At 40.7% G+C, this 22,461-nt stretch overlaps 1 protein-coding gene across 1 annotated transcript in view; it reads left to right on the forward strand.

Annotated features, from left to right (window-relative positions):
- PLG (plasminogen) overlaps positions 1 to 22,461 on the forward strand; it is a 71,286-nt gene that overhangs the window by 38,111 nt on the left and 10,714 nt on the right. Inside the window, exons 8-14 of the mRNA XM_036768820.1 lie at positions 6,679 to 6,841; positions 9,756 to 9,892; positions 11,786 to 11,945; positions 14,433 to 14,617; positions 16,997 to 17,145; positions 18,367 to 18,460; positions 19,766 to 19,889. Of these exons, the coding sequence (XP_036624715.1) occupies positions 6,679 to 6,841; positions 9,756 to 9,892; positions 11,786 to 11,945; positions 14,433 to 14,617; positions 16,997 to 17,145; positions 18,367 to 18,460; positions 19,766 to 19,889 (1,012 nt within the window). The remainder of the gene's footprint in view (positions 1 to 6,678; positions 6,842 to 9,755; positions 9,893 to 11,785; positions 11,946 to 14,432; positions 14,618 to 16,996; positions 17,146 to 18,366; positions 18,461 to 19,765; positions 19,890 to 22,461) is intronic.

A 22,461-nucleotide genomic window follows, 5' to 3' on the forward strand; every position in this document is an offset into this window, starting at 1 on the left:
ACACAGAATAAATTGAATTCCTCTTCTCAGTGACAGCTTTTCAGCTATTCAAAGACAAGTAGCCTGTTTCCCTTAAATCTTCTATTCTCTGTGTTAAGCAGCTGTGATGAAACTCTGAAAACTGACTGAGGGCTTTTGTATACTGGAAATAGTCTTCAGGCTATAGGGCAGAACTTGGCAGTAGATGTAACTGATGTAATAAGCTTCTAAGCTGAAAGAAGGCCCGTCTGCTGTGAAAGCTGAGAAAACCACAAGAAAGCCTGTCTCCAGAGTCCTCAAATGGACCGACTGGCTTCAGGCTAGGCCAAGATGCTTACTAGGGAGGATGAAGCTGATAGAAAAAGGCGCAATTTACTACTGCTGCAGAATTCAAAAAGCAAATGGAATATTTGGAAGTTGGAAGACTGATTTGAAGGAAATGAAAAACAATGTTGTGAAATGGTCCCAAATCTTTTTAGTCTTATATCCCTTTGGTAATTTCATTATAAGTAATCCTGTGCCCTGTTCTATCAGCTCCTAGTTAGAGGGGATGGAGCTGATCTTAATCTACTAACAGGAGAGCCAGACTCATCTATGTTTAGGAGTAAAATGCAAGACTGAGACATGAGATTAAAAAGAAAGAGTTAGACGAGGATAAAGTAAAGAATATTGCTGTTGTTCAAGTGTTTCAGTCATGTCTGACTTTTCGTGAACCCCCCCCCCCATTTGGAGTTTTCTTGGCAGGGATATAAAAGTAGTTTGCCATTTCCTTCTCCAGCTCATTTTACAGATGAGGAAACTGAGGCAAACAGGGTTAAGTGATTTGCCCAGGGTCACACAGCTAGCAAGTTTCTGAGGCTGGATTTGAACTCAGGAAGAAGAATCTTCCTGACTCCAGGCCCAGCACTCCAACCACTGTGCCACCTAGCTGTGCAATTATGGGGTGCTATGGGACAATTATGTTCTTTGTTCAGGATACTCTACTTCTTTAATTAAAGTCTAAGATCCTGTTAACTTTTGGTGCAGCTAAATCATCTTCTTGAACATTATGCTAAACATGTAGTTAACCCTCTTGCCACCCTAAATCTTTTTACAATAATTGTCTTTAACTCATATTTCCTTCTACCTGTACCTGAGCAGTTGACTCTTTAAAATATTATTTTATTAATGTCTTTCATTTTTATATTGGCCTGCCACCCAACCAATGAGACATCCTTTGAAACAAGGAATAAAAAGGAAAAAAAAAGTAGCTGAGCAAAACCAACCAATACATCAACAATTTCTGATAGTGCTTACAGAACTCCAAACCCATAGTCTCCCAACTCTATTGAAAAACAAGAGAGGTACATTTTTCCCAATTCTTCTCCAGGGCGAAGCTTGGCCATTGCAATTACAGTTAGTCAACAAACATTTAGTAAGTACTTGCTATGTGTTAAGCCCCAGGAATACAAAAATAAAGGCCAAGATAATGCCCAACCTTGAGGAATTCATGAATGGGTATGATAATATGTAAATAACTAGGTAATCAGGATATACATATACTATATACATACATGCATACATATATATGTATATACGCAAAAGGGAAACTGAGAGAGGAGGCACTAGCAGCAGAAAGAACGAGAGAAGGCCTTTTGAAATAGGAGGAAATTGAACCGAATTTTGAAAAAAGAAAAAGAAACCAAGAGACGAGGTCAGGGAGCAGAGCATTTTTGGCCTGCAGGACAGTCAGCGTAAAGGCATTGATATGAGAGGTGGAATGTCATGCTCAATGAATATCAAATAGGCCAGGGTAGCTGCATCTTGGAATATGTGAAGGGGAGTGATGTGGAAGACTGGAAATGTAGGAAGGTGCCAGGTTGTGAAGAACTTTAAATGTCTAACAGAGGTCTTAATACCCAGTTTATGTAAATATAGCTATCAAAGCTTTGAAATTGCACTAGGACTTTTGGGATATGCTATATGATCCTGGAGGTATTGAGGAGCCACTGGAACTCACCGACTGAGGTGGTGAATGGTCAGATCTACATTGTAGAAGAGTCACCTCGGCAGCTCAGTGGAGGATGGACTAGATGGGGGAGAGACCTGAGACTGGGAGACCAGTCAGGCACCTGTTGCAATATTGATGAAGACCTGACATAGACCAACATCTTATACTGTATACCAAAATAAAGTCCAAATGGGCACATGATTTAGATATAAAGGTTGATACTATAAGCAAATTAGGAGAGCAAGGAATAGTTTACTTGTCAGATTTATGGAGAACAGAGGAATTTATGACCAAATGAGAATTAGAGAACATTATGAAATGCAAAATGGATAATTTTGATTACATTAAATTGAAAAGTTTTTGTACAAACAAAGCCAATGCAACCAAGATTAGGAGGGAAGCAGAAAACTGGGAAAGAATTTTTACAACTAGTATCTCTGATAAAGGCCTTATTTCTAAAATACATAGAAAACTAAGTCAAATTTATAGGAATACAAGTCATTCCCCTATTGATAAAAGGTCAAAGGATATGAACAGGCAGTTTTCAGAGGAAGAAATTAAAGATATGTATAGTCATGTGAAAAATGCTCTAGATCATTATTGATTAGAGAAATGCAAATCAAAATGACTCTGAAGTACCACCTATCAGATATCCCACCTATTGGTGTGGTCAGATCGGCTAACATGACAAAACAGGAAAATTATAAATGCTGGGGAAGATGTGGGAAAATTGGAACACGAATGCATTGTAGGTGGAGTTGTGAACTGCTCCAATCATTTTGGAGAGCTATTTGGAACTATGCCCAAAGGGATGAAGGCCTGAAGTGGGGTAGTGACTAAGTGGAGAGAAGGGAATATATATGAGATATTGTGAAGGTTTTCAACCTTTTTTTCTTTCTTTTTCCATTGTTGTAGTTTTTGCATATATTATTTTCTTGGTTCTGTTTACTTTGTTCATGCTGTATCAGTTCATGTTCCTCTGAATTCATCATTCTGAATCATATTCATCATTCCTCATGGCACAGTAATGACTCTATTATGTTCATGCGCCACATCTTATTTAGCCATTTCCCCAATTGATGGGAATGTGCTCTGTTTCCGGGTCTTTGCTACCACAAAACATGAGAGTAGTTGATTTTTTGATCTGGATTTCACAGGATTATATTTTACACTTATTCCTATTAAATACTGTCGTGTTAGATTTGGCCCATTTTTCCAGTAACTCTGTTGGTATATGTTTTGGATCTCGCTTCATATCATTTACCAATTTAATAAATATACCCTTTAGGTCTTCCTTACACTCTTAAAATCATGTGACTACCATCCAGTCACATTGTTCCAGAAGGATGTTATGAGATTTTGTCGAATGTCTTGCTGAAATCCGGGTGCATTATTGCATCATTTTTCAGTTGTATCCAACTCTTCATGACCCTATTTTGGATTTTCTTGGCAAAGATACTGGACTGGTTTGCCATTTTCTTCTCCAGATCATTTTACAGAGGAGGAAGCTGAGGGTTAAATGATTTGCCCAGGGTCACAAAGCTAGTAAGTGTCTGAGGCTAGATTTGAACTCACGAAGATGAGTCTTTCTGGTTCCAAGACCAGTGCTCTATGCACTGTGCCACCTAGCTGCCTCTTTTCTCTGACATTCCAGGCTAGTAACATCCCAATTTCTACTTCTTCCTTTTCAAAGTACACACAAAGTGTTTAATAATTGATTCTAGAATTTCACTAGGGATTGACATCAAGTTCATGGGTTTAGTTTCTAGAACCTACCTCCCCTGTTTCAAACATTGGGGTGATATATTCTATTGCTGAGTCATCTGCCACCTCCCCTCTTCTCCAGAGAGATTCCAGAAAGCAGACTTGTGATCACATCTACCAGTTAATTCCTGTATCCTCTGATGTAATTCTTTTGGATCAGGTGTACTCTCTTTTCATCTTCCCATCTATTTATTTCTCTCTTAACCATATTTGTTCTACCCTTTCTAGTTTGAAAAGCATTCTTCTTGACAGAGAAGATGAAAGCATTCTAGGAGGTGATTCATTTGGCTTTATTTCTGGTGTCTGTTAACATTTCATTAACAACCCCAAAGTAGTGGGCATATACCTTTCTTGTTCTGCTTTTTTGTTTTGAAAATACAAAAGGAAACAAAACAAAAAACCCAACCCTATTTGTTCACTTTGGAATTTTTTTTAAATTTAAATTTCCCCCTTAATGCGCACTCCCATTCAGCCAAACTGGCTATGCTTCACACAATATACCGTTTCCTTTCTGTGTGCCTTTGAACAACAGACTGATCTTAGTGCCTGGAGAGTATTCCCTCTTAGAATACCTAATAGTTACCTTCAAAGCTTAGTTTAATTGCCACCTTTTACATGAAGTTTTCCTTGGTTCCCCAGCTGTGGATGTCTGCCCTCGGAACTTGTATATCTTTATGTATGTACATGTTGTCTCACTTGATAGAACATAATAAGTACTTAGGGGCAGGGATGGTTTCATTTCTGTCTTCATATTCCCCACACTTGAACACATATAGTGGGCATATAGTAGGTGCTTAACATAGGGGTAGTTAAGTGGTGCAGTGGAAAAAGTACCCAGTCTGAAGTCAGCAAGACTCATCTTCCTGAATTCAAATCTGGCCTCAGACACTTACTAGGCAAGTAACTTAACCCTGTTTGCCTCAGTTTCCTCATCTGTGAAATGAGCTGGAGAAGGAAGTAGAAAACCACCTTAGTATCTTTACCAAGAAAAGCTCCCGGAGTCCCGAAGAATCAGACATGACTAAACGACAACAAAGACAGGAAAGGTGCTTAATCAGTGTCCGTTGATTCATTTTTGATTGATTCAAATCTCCAAGGTCACCCTACCGAGTCACTGAGCTGGACTTTGGACCTCAGTTTCCTGATTTCCAACATAGTTCAATTTCCATTTCACCACTACTCCTTTGTCAGAATTAAGGCCAGAGTGGCTTCTACTACCTTCTAAGAGATCAGCAGCAACGCAAATCAAAACTTTGTTAGACACTGTGCTTCTAGCAGAGTGAAACTGTATTGCTGAAGCTCTGTCACTGCTGTACTGCAACTTCGTAGCAATTATTTTGCTTCTGTGCTAGTGTGATGTTTGAACAAATATCATCCACATCCTCCACCTTTCAGTCCAGTTTGTTGGAAGCTCTCTCCCTCTTTTTTTCTCCCCCTTACCTCCCCTTATTTTCCTCTTTCCTCTTCCTTCTTTTCTCTCCCTCCTTTTCCCTTCTCTCTTACTCTCTTCTTTCTCTTTCTCCCTGTCTCCTTCCCTCTTTCCCTCTCTTTCTCTCTCCCTTCTTTCCCTCCCTCTCTTTTTTCCCTCTTTCTCCCTTTCTTTCTCACCCCTTCTCCCACTTCCTCTGTCCTCCTCTCTTCCTCACTCCTTCTCTTTCTCTCCCCCTACTCTCTCCCTTCCTCTATCCCCACCCCCCTCCTTCTTCCTGTCTCTTCTCCCTCTCTTTTCATCCAAAGGCTTTCCACCTTGCTTAAGCCCTGCAGAGTTCATTAATTTCTACATAAAGTTACGCTTTCCTGGCATATGGTGTTACTATCACACTCCTTCTAGCCTATGTTTCTTTCTAACTAGGTATAGTAAATTGAAAAGATTATTGGGTTTGGAGTCAGAAATGCTAACTGCAGTTTATACAAACTTTGGTCTCTGAAAAATGAAGGGCCTGGACTAAATGAGTTCTGAGGTCCTTTCCGTCTCTAAACCTATGTTCCTATGCTAGCTGTGAGCAGAGTTAGTATGGCATTATAAAGAATTAGCATTTTTATGACATTAGAAGGTTTGCAAAACATTTTTATAAATATCATCTTATTTGATCCTCACAATGATCCAGGGAGGTAGATGCTATTATTATCCCCATTTTACAGATAAGGAAACTGAGGCAACCCCACCTGTTCTCTTCCTAAGGCAAATAGCAGTTAAGTGACTTAAGGGTCGCACATATTGAGAAGTGTCCCAGACATGATTTGAACACAGATCTTCCTGAGTCCAGGTCCTGGGTTTATTGATTGTTTAATTGCTTGGGAACACAAAGACAGAAGTTAAATAATTCGTCCCCTGAAGGAGCTTGTATCCTATTCAGAGAGACAAACATACGCAGGATCATAAATTTAGAGCTGGATGGGACCTCCGAAGTCATCCAGCCCAACCTCCCCATTTCATGGATGAGAAAACTGAGGCCACAAAGAGATTAAGCAACTGGCACAGGGTTATGCAGCCACCGTGTTTCCAAGGCAAGCTTTCTATGACTTCTGCCACATTCACATTATGCTGCAATAATAAAAGGATAGTGTCCACAACAAGGGAGATTGAAATCTTGATTATGCACAGAATAGGTGAAACAGTGGATAGAGTTCTGGGCCTGGAGTCAGGAAAACCTGAGTTCAAATCCAGCCTTAGACCTTACCCCTGTTTTTCGCCTCAGTGTTCCCAGACAAAAACAGGCACGTACAAGGGGATGGAGAGCATCCAGAAAAGGCCTCTTCAACTGTCTCAGATAAAAAACAGGTGAAGGAAAAGCAAGCCTCATCAAGCTTATGGCCTTGTGAAAAATGGAAAAAAATATCTAAATGCCAAGTCTCGTGGGAAGCAGAGCCAAAAGGGGAACGTAGGCCAGTTTTTTCTTCTCTGTGTTTTCAAAAAAATGCAATATTTTTTTTTCCTCTTTAAGCTACACCCCCACCACCTGCTGGTCCAATGCTTCAGTGCTTAAAGGGAAGTGGAGAAAACTACAGAGGCAAAATCTCGGTCACAAAGTCTGGGCTTACCTGTCAACACTGGAACAAACAGGCACCTCATAAGCATAACCGGACCCCAGAAAACTTCCCCTGCAAGTAAGTCCCCAGTTGATGGCCAATGAGTATGATATAGGAGAATACAATTCCATTCATATATTTTTTTAAGATCACAGGTCATAGATTTTGAGTCAGAAGGAATCTTAGAGGTCCTCTTCTCCAACCTCCTCTTTCTACAGATGAGGAAACTGAGTTCCAGAAAGCTGAAGGATTTGACTAAGGTCACATAGGTAGCATGTGGCAGAGTGGGGTTGGAACCTAGGGCTTCCTGAGCTAAATCTAGCACTCGGTATTCAGGGTCAAAGACTTTAGGCATCGGAAAAGAATTGAGACTGGCTAAGGCTTGCGGAAGGAAGGTGGAAGTCTATACTAACTTGTGTGGGAGACAGACCTTCCTTTCCTTCTCCATCTCCACATCCATACTCCTCATCTGCCAGACCCTTCTGCCATTAATTGTTAAAGGACTCTTTAGAGTTATCATCGACTTCAAGCTAGAAGGAACCCTAGATGCCACCTAATCTAATCTCCTCATTTTACAGATAAAGAAATTGAAGCGAGGTAATTCACCCAGGGTCACAGCTGGAAGTAAGTGACCAGTTTTGACCCCAGGTCTTCTAATTCCAAATTCAGCATTATAATACTCTGCCTTTCCTAGAGGAATACTCAGGTTCACAAATCACATTCTTGAGCACAGTCTTCTTTCCAAAAGAAACAGCTTTTGGGGCTTAACACTAGCTTCATATTGAGAAGCAGAATGGCCTCTTGGTTTAATAGCTTTCTGTGGAGTCAAGGAAGACCTGGATTCAAGTCTAGACTCTGACATGTCTTGGCTATGTGACCATGGGCAAGTCAATCAACTTTTCAGTGCTTCAGGCAACTTTCTAAGACTGTAAGTTGCAGAATATTTGCTTATCTACATTGGTAAAGGGAATTTTTTCATAAATAATTCCCTATAGCAGTGCAATTACAGATCTAGCCAAAACAGTGTCAGTTATAATAATTATTACTGGTATTAGTAGTAGTAGTAGTAGTAGTAGTAGTAGCAGCAGCAGTAATAATACTAGGTAGGTAATAGTAGTAGTTAGTAGTGTTAGTAAGTAGTAGTAGTAGGTGGTAGTGGTAGTAGCAGTAAGAGTAAGTGGTGGTGGTGGTAGTATTAGTAGTACTAGTTGTAGTAGGAGTAGTAGGGGGTAGGAGTAGATAGTGGTAGATGTTAGTAATAGTAATAGGTAATAGTAGTAGTGCTGGTAATAGTAGTAGTAAGTAGTAATAATCATGGGTGGTAGTAGCAAGTATTAGTAATGGTGGTGGTATTATTAGTATTAGTAGTAGTAACAGTAGTAGGAGTAGGAGTAGTAGGTAGCAGGAGTAGATAATAGTAGTGGTAAGTAGTAATACTGGTGGTGGTAGTAGTAGTAGGTAATAGTTGTAGTAGGTAGTAGCAGTCATAGGAGGTAGTAGCAAGTAGTAGTAATTGTATGTAATAGTGGTAGTAGTAGTTAGCAGTCCTTGGTAGTAATATAGGTAGTAGTAGGTAATAGTGGTAGGTAGATAGTAGTATTCATAGGTGATAGGAGTGGTGAGTAGTAGTGGTAGTAATGGTGGTGGTGTTGTAGTAGTAGTGGTGGTGGTAGTGGTAGTCATAGGTGGTAGTAGTAATTAGGTAGTAGTTATTGGTGGGAATAGAGGTAGTAGTAGGTAATAGTGGTAGTAGTAATAGCTAGTAGTGGTAGTAGTGGTGGTGGTAGTAGTATAGTAGTAGTGGTAGTGGTAGGTAGTAGTCATAGGTGGTAACAGTAGGTACAAGTAAGTAGTAGTAGTAGTAAAAGGTAGTAGCAGTAGTGGTGGTCATAGGTGGTAGTAGTAATTATAGGTAATAGTTGTAGTAGTTGCAGGTAGTAGTCAGAGGTGGTGATAGGTAGAAGGAAGTAGTAATAGTAGTAGTTGGTACCAGTGGTGATAGTAGTAGTAGTGGTAGTGGTAGTTGGGATGGTGGTGATTGATTCTTTAGCATAAATAACCCCCAAAAGACTTATATTAAGTAACTCTCACAAAGTTCAGATTCATTCTTTATCCTCATACTCAAAAGAAGTTGCAATTATATGTGAATGCATTCCACTTAAGCTATACCTCTGGCATTTATCCAACTCAATGTGTCTGAAATTTCACTCCTCTGCTCAAGAAGCTTCAGTGGCTCCCTATTGGCTCATGGGGTAAAATACAAACTCCTCTGTTTGCATTTCAAGACCTTCACTGTCTCTAACTTATCTCTCTCTCTCTCTCTCTCTCTCTCTCTCTCTCTCTCTCTCTCTCTTTCTTGTTGATTTTTTTGTGAGGCAATTGGGGTTAAGTGACTTGCCCCGGGTCACACAGTTAGTGTCAAGGGTCTGAGGTCACATTTGAACTCAGGTCCTCCTGGCTCCAGGACTGGTTCAACCTAGCTGCCCCTGCAACTTACCTTTCAAAACTGACAAATTATTTCCCACTTACTCTCTATCCTCTACCTGCTATTGCCTATATAGGACTATCTCTCTCCCACCTCCATGCTTTTGCATAGGTTGCTCCTCATGCCTGGAATGCCTTCTCTCTTCGTTTCAGCCTCTAGGAATATCCAGCTCCCTTCAAGGATCAGTCAGCTCAAGTGCTGCCACCAAAGGAACCCTTTTATGATTCCTTCTGTTAGTGCTGTAAACCCTTTGCCTTGCTATGTACATGTTCCTTCCTCCAGCAGAGCAATAGTACCTGGAGGTCAGAGCCTGTATTGTTTTAACCCATACATTTCCGGTGCCTAGCACACAGGAGGCCACTAGTAAATTATTTCTGAGTCGAGTTGTGTCATGGTGGGCACATACCTTCAGTGTCATGTATAAATCAGTCTGTTCGTTGTAATGGCAAAATATTTCCTCACTGTTACTGATGCCAATCCAATTAACTTTTGACAAATTCTTTTCAGAGGTTTGGATGAAAACTACTGCCGTAATCCTGACGGGGAGTCAGAACCCTGGTGCTATACCACCAGCACTGAAAAGAGATGGGACTATTGTGCCATCCCTTCCTGTGGCTCCTCCCATCTTCAGACAGAAACAGTGGGTAAGGGAGATTTCTGTGAATGACGTGAGTGATGGACCCAAAAGGGATCATGTGACTCTCCTACTTCCAGTACTCTCCTACTTCTACTTTACAGGTCTTTGTCTCATTCTAATTCCAGTTATCAGGGAATGGATTATTTGGCTAAGAATTGCATTCCCAGAGCTGGGGGAGGGTCCCCCCATCAGCTGCATAGAAAATCTCGTTTATTCATTCAATCTGACAGAGATGTATGCAGGGTAGTGGAAAGAACATGGTACTTAGAGTCAGGAGAACTGGGTTTAAATCTCATCTCCGGTACTTATAAGCTCATAAGATCATAGGCAAATCACTTGAACTCCTTGAGTGTCAGTCTCCTAGTGTTGATATTATCTACCTCAGAGGATTGTTGTGGGAAAAAAAAAGCAAATGCTTTCTTCCCTTTCCAACTCCTGCCCTCACATTAGGAGACCTGGACATACATGTTGGTACCCTCTCAAATACCTTAACTTCCCAGTTCCTCAACTTACTCATTTCCCATGACCTACTCCTCTACCCCACTTCACGTTCACACAAGAGCTAATCATACCCTTCATCTTGTCATCACCCACATAATCATGAACTCTGAAATTCAATTATCTGACCATAATCTTTTATCATTCCTTCTTTTCTTTTCTGATTAACCCTGTTCTTTATTCTCACTGCGGTCTCCAAACTTTCTGTTCTTTCCCAGGCCATCACTGCTACACTGGCTACACTCTCTTCCCTTCCCCATCCTCAACTCAACTTTATACTTGTTGGGCTCCAACCTTAGATTGCTCCCACATGCATTGCCTTTGCCCCTTTTCTCATATAGCTGAACAGAGTTGGAGAGAGTCACAAAACTATGTTGACTTGGTCCACTACAAATTTAGGTTACAGAGTCCCAATTGGGCCGTCACTGTGGAAGTAGTGATAGTGAGGCCCAAAGGGTGGCCAAGAAGTGTGTGGAGTAGAATTACAGATCACTAGAGTTGAGTTTCAGCCAGGCTGTCAGGAAGGAAGGTGATCTCAGTCCCAGAGGGTGATGGCAGGGAACGGGGTGGAGAGGAAGACTATGAGCCAGGTGCCAAGGTCGCTGAAGAAGATAATCCAGTGTTTCCGGGTTTGGTAGATAAAAGGAATGTGGATGGTGGGGAGAGAAGGTGAGGGATCTGGGAGAGGTTGTTGAGCGATGACCATGAATGGGTAAGTGGGAGTTGAAAGAAAAGAGGATACCTACCCCTCTTCCCTGCCCTTGGGATCAAGGGTAGTGGGAGGAGAAATGGTCTTTTCAAAGCCCTGATAACAATGTAGCATCCACTGAGAAGTCACATTTCAGTTACTTTGAAGAGGCAAAGGGAGTGCTTTAGTTAGAGTGGAAGGATGTAGGGGAGTTTGTTTACAACAGTATGGGTTTTTTCCCCCAAAAGACATTATGGAAGAGGCTAATTAAGTGTACAATGAGCTAATGAAGGGAAGGAAGGTTAGGGCTGAATTGCATGGTGATGAATATATAGGAGAAGGTCAGGTTGCTCCAAGATAACCATGATCACTAGATTGTGAGAGGAAAGTCTTGGCTAAACTTTTCCCCCAGTGCCTCACACGTTGTTCTACAAACAGCAGTTGCTTATTAAATGCTTGTTGAGTTGTGGATGGATTTAAATTGAAACAGGTGGCTAGGAGTTAGGCCAAAGCCAAAAGTTAGAAGGAGGAGGGCACAGTCTCAAGTGGGCAACCCTGGGAAATGGTAAGAGCTTGTTGAATTCACCGGGCCTAAGGATCCCAATTATTCTGTTGATTATTCCTGTTATAACTTGAGTCACCAGCTCTTCTGATGCATTAAATGTCTATGAAACACGCTGTATTTTCATCTAATTTCTTTTAATTCTACTGCAGTGCCCACAGTGCAAAGCTCTGTGATCCAAGAATGCTATGAGGGCAACGGAGAAAGTTACCGTGGGACATCATCCACCACAATCTCAGGAAAGAAGTGCCAGGCCTGGTCTTCTATGACACCACATCGACATGAGAAGACCCCAGATAATTTCCCCAATGCGTATGTCCACATTATTCACCAGCCAAGAATTTGGCTCAGTATATCTGTTAGGAAAGACCATAAGGGAAATAAGACACTTAGATGTCCATCAGGGGAACTGCTCTTTAGCATGTTCTCTACTAGCGAATTCTGCCCTTAGTGAATTCTAGAATAATTCCTGATTCTGAGTGCAGGAGAGACAAGGGCTTTAAAAAGCTTGGTATGATCAGTTTTGGGGTGGAGTGGAAGTCAAAATTTAATGGAAAACTCAGAGGAACTCTCAGCATCCATCTTTGGGAGGATTCCAATCCAATGGTGGCTAAAGACTTTAGAATAGCTCAGTGTGTATGGTGATTGCATCATCTAATAAGAAATGGAATCTTCACATCATGTAGCTTGCCTGCCCCAACAAAAGAATTAACATGGTGAGAGGTGTCAAAGCCATTGGTGATCCTAAGTCCCAATACCTGTGACTGTAGGTATACAAACATGTTTTCCATATTAAGTACACAGACAAGACAGAGTACATCAAAGAAGGGTGATTGCTATGGTGATGGGACTGTATAGTGTGCCATATGAGAAGTGGAAGAAGGAAGTTGGAATGTTTAGCCTAGAGAAGACAAGGCTTTGGGGACACCATATAATTGCTAAATCCAAGCACTTGAAGAGCTCTTTGATAAACCAGTTTCAACTGAACAAAAGGGCAGAACTAGGTGTAATGGGTAAAGGTTGCTAAGGGGCAGATTTCGGCTTGGTGTAAGGAAAAACTTATCCCCACAGTATAATGGGTGGATTCTTTTTTACTGTAAGCCTTCACATAGAGAATTGATGAGCACTTGATTTAGATGTTCTAAAGGTGATTCTTCTTCAGGTACAGGTTGGGTTGAATGACCTCCAAGATCCATTACAATCCTGCCATTCTGAGATTGGGAATTTGTATTATACACATTGTCATGTTCTGGGCCCTGGGCAATGAGTACCAGTTTGTGGAGATCAGGCAATGAACCAGACCTGGGAGAGCCAAGGCAGGAAGGCAAGATGGGGCAGTGGGTTGGAGCTGGGCCAGTAGAGAGGAGGAATAGAACTGATACATCAGAGACACGAGGACCTTGAAAATGCTGTGACGCCTGCCTGTGAAAGATTTCCTGCTGTGGCAGGATCCAATAGCTTACTCCCTAGTGTATAAAGAGGCTAGCACCTGCGGGTCAAAGGCTATTCTGTTGGCACAATTCATCAAGGCTATCAGATCCCTTCTCCCTCCCCACCCATAACACACACACACTCACACACACACACACACACACACACACACACACACACACTCACTCACCAGATAAACACTCCAGAAGCCACACACAGTAGAAGAGCACAGGTTGTTACGACGGCTAGTGTTTGTTGACGTGTAATATCTGCTGCAGCTGTAGGTGATTACTCCACAGTACAAGTTTTCTTAATAAGTGGCAGACCATGAGTCAGAGCTTATGAATCAAGTCATATTTCAGAGAGTCATAATTCTGTCATCCTTGGGCCTCCCTACCCTCACGCAGGTTACAATGCCTTTATGACTTGGTGGATTGGTCATTGGGAGTCGATGGGACCAATACAACAATAATAACTACAACAGCAATAATGGTGATAGCATTTACAAAGCTTTAAGGTTTGCAAAGCACTTTATATATTTAGCTCATTTGATCCTTAACCACGACCCTGGGAGGCAGGTGGAAATTATTAGCTCTGTTTTACATATGAGAAAACGAGGCTTAGAGAGTTAAAGTGACTTGCCCAGGGTCACACAGCTAAGTATCAGGCAAGATTTGAATTAGGACTTCTTGACTCCAAGTCTAACAGGCTCCTTGATGTATCACCTAGCTGGCTCATCTCTCTGTGGTCTACCTGGTAATGAGCCTCTCTGACTTTAGCTAGGATGCCAAACAGTCTGTCACCAAGCCCAACCATGAAACCTTTCCAGGTTGGTAGGACGTGACAGAACTTGTAGTCTTCTGGCAAAGCAGAAGGAGCCCAGGGTCACTTCAATGCCTGAATGAAGGTAGTAGGACTTGACTTATAGGCTATGAGTCATAGATCATGAGTCACATCATGTTTTATTAAAAGGAGTGCTATGAGGTCCATAGATTTATGTTTTTTGTAAAGAGGTCTGTAAGCACTCTCTATCTTATGACTATACAACTTAAAAATATGCCTCTTGCATAGAAATGTCTGGGCCCATTGGGACAAGGCTGGCCTTGGAATCTTAGAAAATCAGAAATGTTATCATAGGCCACTATGACTAAATCAAATTTAAATGCATTTATTAAACACCTAATACTACCATGCCTTTCTACTTAGTGCTAGAGATACAAAGACAAAAAGGAAATAGTCTCTCCCTCAAGTACCATCTGCTGGTACCTTTGATATAAAGAATTCACAATTTATAACTGAATATGTATTCCTATGTGACTTTAAACATTCTCTCATTATTATTAACAAAAATTGTTTTTGTTCCTACAGAAATTTGATACGGAACTACTGCAGAAATCCAGATGGGGATAAAAGTCCTTGGTGTTACACCACAGATCCCAGAGTCAGATGGGAATTCTGTAATCTGGAGAAATGTTCAGTAACAGGATTGAATCTCCCAAATGCCCAAACTACAAGAGGTCCTAGTGTAGAAACAACTTCCCCCCCAGAAACAGGTAACTAAGCATCTTTTTGAGGCCTGTATGCTTTGTCACAGGGAAGGGGAAAAAGAGACACGTCTTTATAGGCAGAAAAGCCTATTAATATATATCAGAGGTGGAAAATGGGGCAAGACTTTGGCACTTAACCTGGGAAGGGAAAAAGGTTAAGAGTTTTAATGGTGGTGAGCCAGAACTTACTATTCTAGGTTCTACTTTCATTATATATCCGTCTTCTCCAACCCCAAATCAAATGGCTCTATAGCAACAGGTTATACACTGTGTGCCAGGGGCAAAGAACAGACACTACCAGAAGGAAATTAGAAATGATACCTATTTAATCTCAGAACAGGAACCCAAAGCCAAGTCTTCTGTGTACACATGTATTCATGTATACATAAATTTATATATACACATATATTTGTAAGTGTTACAGTAGATAAAGTAATGGCTTTGGAGAAAGGGGACCTGACTTTTGAATTACAGCTATTACTTATCATCAAACAACCACGGCCAAATCATGTCACCTTCCTCACTGGGAGTTCCCTACAAAAGCAATCATGGTGTCACAATCCACACACATACACCCACATATTGCTTTAAAGATCACAACAACCCTCCCTTGTTGTTGTTCAGTCACGTCTGACTCTTCATGACCCCATGGACAACAGCACACAAGGCCCTTCCATCCTCCACTATCTTTCAAAATCTAAGTTTACAACCCTCACTTGGGGAATGGAATTATTATCTCTCTTCAGCATAGGGGAAAACCGAGTTTCAGAGAAGGTGAGTGACTTGTCCACAGTCATACAGCTATGTGACAGAGTAGGTAGACCGTACTATGTCTTCTAACTCTGAGCCCAATGTTTTTTCCACTTTGTCACTACTTTGACAAAAAAAAAAAAAAGCAGAGGAATGGGAGCCAGTAGACCTAGGTTCTAATTACCTGTACTCTTCTTTTTAGGCACTAGCCTGCTAGAAATGATTTTTATTTATTTTGATTATTCTAATCAAATTAGATGATAGTGGGCAACCTATGGCCTTGAGGCTACAGGTTCCCCATCCCTATATCTAATCTAAGCATTTCCACTTAGAGAGAGAACCAAAGATGGACAAAGAGAGACACCCTAATGACTGAAAATTTCTCTCTCCCCCACCATTTTCTGGCTACAATTTATGATATTCTCAAAACAACAGAAAAAAATTCCACAACTAGATAAAACACAGCTATAGGAGTCAAGGAAAATTCAGCTAACAGTTTGCTTCATCAAACAGAACTGTCAAAACTTTCAGCACAACCTTGGAGAATCATTTTCCTAAAGTCATTCAATCTCTCTTTGATTACCCCCATCAAGGATTCTGCTTCCCAGCTGACTAAGGGGTAACTCAAAAGATGCCTTCATTAATGGAAGTAATTAAAAAGACTTCTTTTCAGGACTCCTTGTCCTCGTCCAATCATTGCCCATATCACTTCAGGGTGGAGTCATTTTCTTGGCTGATCTAGAGAAAGGGAAGTATGACATTGATTTGGAATTGATAGTCAAGGACTAAAAAGATTTCTTTTTCATATAAATCCAAAGGCTTCGGATTAGGATAAATTGAAAATATTTTCTTAATAGTTCTAAAAGAAGGAGGGAAGGGTAGCTTTAACTGGCTTCCTTGGGATCTTGGCTCTGGTAATGCATGACCTCGATAATTCAGGCTCTTATCGCTACTGCTGTAGTTAACTATTTGGTATCTCTGTTTCAAGTCTCTCAACTTCAATCTATCCTCCAATCAGCTGCCAAAAGGATTTCTCTCAAGATGTAACTTTTGTTTGGATTTAAAATGATTTGAAATGTATTTTTTTATTTAATGATTTAAAATGATTAAAAAATTTTATTTAATGATTTAAAAATTTTTTCAAGAATTCTCTTCCAATCAAACAAGTGTACCTCGCTTACTAGCTATGTGACCCTAGGCAAGTCTCTCAACCCCGTTTGCCTCAGTTTCTCATCTGTATGGCAAACCACTCCAATATCTGCCAAGAAAGCCCAAAGTGGGGAAGCACAAAGAGTCAGGCATAACTGAAACGACTGAGCAAAAATAGAACACTCTGTGGTCCTCTGGCTTGAAATCAAGCCCCAGTGTTCTGCCCACCATGTCACCCCATCTCACTAGGACTATTCTGTGAAATTCTGTAAACAGTTATTCTGTCTCCAATTTCTAGGCGAATAAGTTCTTTCAATAACTCATCAGAATAACAAATATGAATCAATATTTCTTGTTCAGAATTTGTAGTAGGATCTGAATATTTAGCCTGTCATCTGACACAAACCAACCCCCCGGGGGTGGGGGAGGCCTTTTAATCACTGCTGGAAAGTGCATTGCAACACATTCTCTTTCTTTCTTATGCAGACTGTATGTTTGGGAGTGGTAAAGACTACCGGGGCAAAAGATCAACCACTGTCACTGGCACCTCGTGCCAGGCCTGGACTGCACAGGAGCCTCACCCACATAGTATTTTTACTCCAGCGACATATCCAAGGGCAGGCCTGGAAGAAAATGTAAGTAGCACCAATACATTTGTTTAACTTTTATTCCCCACAGGATTTCTTTTTTTTTTAATTCCTTTAAAAATGAGTGAATATTTATTTTCTCTCTATCTCCATCCCACAAAAGAAAAAGAAAACCCTACTAAAACACATGTTTTAATCCATAGCTCAATTCCTATAAACAGGGGAGTTGTTAGGTTAAGGCTGGGCCTGCTACTTGGGAGCTGGAAAAGGAGAATGAGAATCAGATTAGATGATCGAGGGGAACCTGTGGCCCCTAGGCCACATGTGGCCCTCTAGAACTTCAAGTGCAGCCTTTGTTCAAATTCATGGGCATACAAAATATTACCAGGGATAGTATTCCCTGGGGAATGGAAGATTTGTTATTTCTTTTGACACCTACCTTGAAGAGTTCTGCATATTTTAAAAATCATAAACGTAACACTGGAAGGAACTTTCAAAAATATTCAATCCAACCCTCTCGTTTTAAACATGAGGAAATGACAATCCTAGAGGACTCATGTGGAACGTGATACTCACCTCCTGACAGGTGATGAACTCAGAGTACAAAATAAGATCTACAGCTCTTTGAACATGGCCAATAAGGGAACTGGTTTTACTTTACTACAGCTATGCCACATGAGTTTTGTTCTCTTTCCTTTTCAATGGGGACACAGATAGGTTGGGAGGGAGAGGAGGTATATTTTTGTTAATTAAAAAATAAGATTTAATGAAAATAAAATAAAATAGAGATGAGGAACACAGAGGCCTAGAGGGATAGAACTCAAGGTTACATTGATGGTAGACCCAGGATTCAAACCTGCATCCGGATAGCTTTTCTGGGGGGATGACAATAGGATGTGGGGGGAAAAAGGAGGACTTCCAAGATGTTATTTAGTAGCATAACCCTTTGGAAGTATCACTTTGTTCTTTAGGACTCAATTTCCTCATTTGGGAAATGAGAAGGCTGTGTCAGAAGATCTTGATTGTCCCCCCTTCCAGTTCTAAATCCTGTGGCCTCTGAACCCATAGGGAAACAGTCCTTACCTGGAGAAATTTCACTGAAGAGAACCCAAGGCAATGTCAAGTCACTAGGGCCTTACTCTGCTTCCTTCTCACAAATCTCCCCAAATAACTGATCATTACCTAAGAAGGGGACAAAGTGTTAACTCCTAGAGACCCTCACTAACAACATTAGAGTGTTATAAGTCTCTCTCTCTCTTTTCTTTCTAGTACTGCCGTAATCCTGACGGTGACCCCAATGGTCCTTGGTGCTATACAACAAATCCTAAAAAGCTCTTTGACTACTGTGACATCCCCCAGTGTGGTAATTCACTTTCCTTCCTTTTCTCTTATTTCTTAAAACCCTTGAGAGATGAAAGAATAACTTCTTAGTCACATTTTCATATTTCTGTGTAAGATAGTTGAATCTTGTCAAATGACAAGAATCTTGTCCCAGGATGCCCTTTTATTCTCCACAGGAGGGTCTACCTGACCTGCTGCCGGCCCTCCTCTGGGCATTTTAGCATTGTATGGAGACCAATGGAGCATATGAGTTCTCACAACCCAAATAGCTCACTTCTTTTCCCAATCATAATAATATCCTCATAATATTGTTTCTAACACTTCTGTGCAATTCTTCATTGGAATGGATTGTCATTTAGGTACTGTAGAATGGCCTACAATACTCGATGTAATCTGTTCATATTAGCCATGTACCACTCTGCCCTTTAGGTGACCTATGGCTTTATTCTTTAGAATTCAAAGTATTTCACGACAACCAACCATACAGCATCAGTGGAAAAATATTTATATTTAAGAGCTGATCTTTTGATTAGAACTTTGGGGTAATTTAAAGCACCACACGATTTTCCCTAATTACAACCCAGTCTCCTATGCTCCTTCTATTTAATTTTATTTTTATTTACATTTCTCTCCATCTCCTGAATCAAGCCTTTGTACCAGGGCCAAGGAAGACCCCTTGTACTCTTGGCAAATGTGGTCAGCCCTGCTGGACTCATCTTGGATTTCCTGGGTCATGAGATGACCTTTGCCTCTAGGGCTTTAGGGTCCTCTCTGATCCCAGGCTGTTCCAGTCTAAGTGCTAGGCTTATCATGTCCTAGCTACTTCCTAGGGTTTTCTTGGGGGAGCCCTCTTCCTTTGTCATGTCTGGTCATAGAGCCTCACAGGCTAAAGATATTTTGGTCCTTCTGGGTGTTTGTTCCACTTTGGCATGGCTTTGTTGGCAGATCCCCTTTCCTACTGACTGTAGGCTTCTGGCTGACTTTTTCTTCAGTTCTGGGTTAGAAAAAGTCACTTACTATAGTTTTCCATTGGATTTATCCATCATTATTGGATCTGATATAAAATAAGTAACTGAGAGATGGGCAATCAACCACCAGTTCAGGGAGCCATCTTGGCTAGATGTCATTTACTTTGGAAATCCAGTGTGCTATGTTGCCTGGTACTATTTTGGAAGGTTTCTAATGGGTCTTTTCCAAAGATGTTTATGCCTACATAGTTTGTACTTAGCTGACATTTTCTGTTTTGACCCTTGTTAATCATTCTTGAATTGAATGATAGAACTGACAACATAAGTCCTTTCAAAAACCCTCTCTTTCCTTCTTCAAGTCTCACCAACTTCATTTGACTGTGGAAAACCCAGAGTAGAGCCACATAAATGCCCAGGAAGAATCGTTGGTGGGTGTGAAGCTCAGCCTCACTCTTGGCCCTGGCAGATCAGCCTCAGAACAAGGTAAGATGCTTCACTGTTGCATTCCATACATTCCTTCCAAGCAAGACATTTAATCAAGTATTTACATTTAAGTATGTACTGACATTTTAGATGAAAATAACTTAATTATTGATAGGATGGTAAGATTGAAGATCAAACTAACCAAAGCATTCTCCTTACCTGCTGCCCTACCAAAACGAAAAAAAAAAACCCACCCAAGGGATGAATAAGAGCTATTAGCCAATCTCCTTTGGAATGGAAGCTCCTCCTAGTGGACAGAGCTTGAATACACTGTATGTTCTCAAGGTGTCCAGGATCCAAAATCTATTCAGGCTTAGAAATAAACAAAGACCCCCCAAAACTGTTACTGATGAGCCAGCTTTGTTTCAATAGAACAGTATTTCTGAATATGCCTCCCTCCCACCCCACCCTCAAATTTAGTCTTCCCTTTTCACTAAAAATAAAGTTAACAAAAATAGTGATCTACACCTTATATAACATTCTTTCCTTAGTTTCCAGTCTCTCCTGAGAGAAATATTCAATCAAACACTAGTGAAAACAAAGCTGGAGGAATGTTGCTAATTTCTCTGTACTATTTTGGTATCTTATTACAGTGATAAGAGGAAGGGGAATAAGCATTTATATCACACATAATTATTATCTCACTTAATCCGCACAACTCTGGAGGTAGATGCTGTTATTAGCTTCATTTTATAGTTGAGGAAGAGAAGCTAGGATAGAACTCTGGACCTGGAGTCAGGAAGACTCCTCTTCATGAGTTCAAATCTGTCCTCAGACACTTAATAACTATGTGACCCTGAATAAGTCACGTAACCCTGAGCTTCCTGATTCGTAAAATGAGCTGGAGAAAAAAAAGCAAATCACTCTAGTATCTTTGCCAAGAAAATCCCAAATGGGATCATGGAGAGTCAGACACAAACCAAAAACAACTGAACAGCAACATGGCTGAGGAAAGTAAAGCAGACAGAATTTAAATGACTTGACCAGGGTCACACAGCTAGAAAGTATATGAGACTAGACTTGAACTCTGGTCTTCCTGACTCCAGGCCCAGCACTCTATCCACTGCCCACCTAGCTGCCCTGATAGAGACTGAACCTGTATTTCATTGAAATAGAAAAATATCTCAAATGATGAAACTTCCTATGCCAATCCAAGTAGGCACTTTCTCCAACCTATAGTCTTAGAGAGTTGCCTGAGCTTATCCAGGGTCACATAGGCAGTATGTGTCAGAGGTTAAGACCTGGATCCCAGTTTTCCTGGCTCTGAGGCCAGCCCTCTGTCCCCTATGCCATGCTGCCTTTCAGATCTTTGCAGCTATTAAATATTTCATTTTCACAGTATGTCCTGCCCCCAGACAGTCAATGTTCTAGGGAATATTTCCAAGAGATAATTCTTCTAAGTTGAAATTGGCAGAATTCCCTAAAAGACTATCCCTTGGGGACATCTTTAGCTCTCTATAAATGATCTTGATGGATCTTGATCCAATCTTAGCAAAAGGTTTCAGAAATAAAACCTTTGTCATAAGCCTGTGGCTGGTTATCTCCATTAGAGCAGAAAGCTAATCAATTCAGTGCCATGGATTCAAGCAATCTCTGTTTTAGGAATACTAGATATGCTGCATTCCATGGTGAATGACCAAGGACATAACACCTGCCGGTCACCTGAAAAATCCTGGGAGCAGGGTAGGGGCTGGAGCTGATCCGGTGAGAGCATAAATCAGGAGAGTGCTGGTAGATGTTAAAGCTCTCTGAAAACTCACTACATTATTAACATTTTATTCATTACTCTAAGTCTAGATAATCAACAAAACAATAAATCAAGACCTGATTTGTAGGATTTGTTGATTTCTGAGGTGTATTAAGTGTTTACACTGAAAACTCAACAGTTGGCTCTCCTAAGCCTGTGGAAGCTGGCTCCAGCCCAACCCTGGTAGAAATGATCATTAGAAATTCACCTGGATGTGATAACTCCTAGCTAGCCAATAAAAAGCCGGTGTGGAAAGTGGGCTACATTTGGAGTCAGATTAACTCGAGTTCAGACTACACTACCTACATGACATTTACCCTGTCTGGGACTCAGTTCCTCATCTGTAAAATTAGGGTGCTAGATGGTCTCTAGGGTCTCTTCAAGCTCTAAATTTAACATAAACTCTAAATCAGGAATTCATGAAACTTTTTGGAGATATCCCATGATGCAAGTAAAAGAATATATTGATGTTTACTATCTGAAGTAGGGAGAAGGGAAGGGATGCATGAATAGAATTTGGAACTCAAAACTTTAAAAAAAAATGTTAAAATTGTTTTTACATGTAATTGGGAGAAAATAAAATATTTTTTAAAAAAGATACTAAAAAAAATCCACCCAGAAAATTTCAACACCAAAAAACTGATGCGAAGCACCTAGCCCGTTGATAGTGGGTGTTAGAAAAGAAAGAACACTGGATGGGAAGCTAGGAGGCCTGTGTTCTAGTCTCTAACTGAGCCCTTAGGTCATTCTAAATCCAAGGGTCCCCATACCCTATTTAAAATGAGGGGTTTTGACGCCATAATTTTTAAGAGTCATTCAGTTGGT

The sequence above is a fragment of the Trichosurus vulpecula genome, chromosome 7, assembly GCF_011100635.1.
Source record: "Trichosurus vulpecula isolate mTriVul1 chromosome 7, mTriVul1.pri, whole genome shotgun sequence".
Taxonomy (NCBI): Eukaryota; Metazoa; Chordata; class Mammalia; order Diprotodontia; family Phalangeridae; genus Trichosurus; species Trichosurus vulpecula.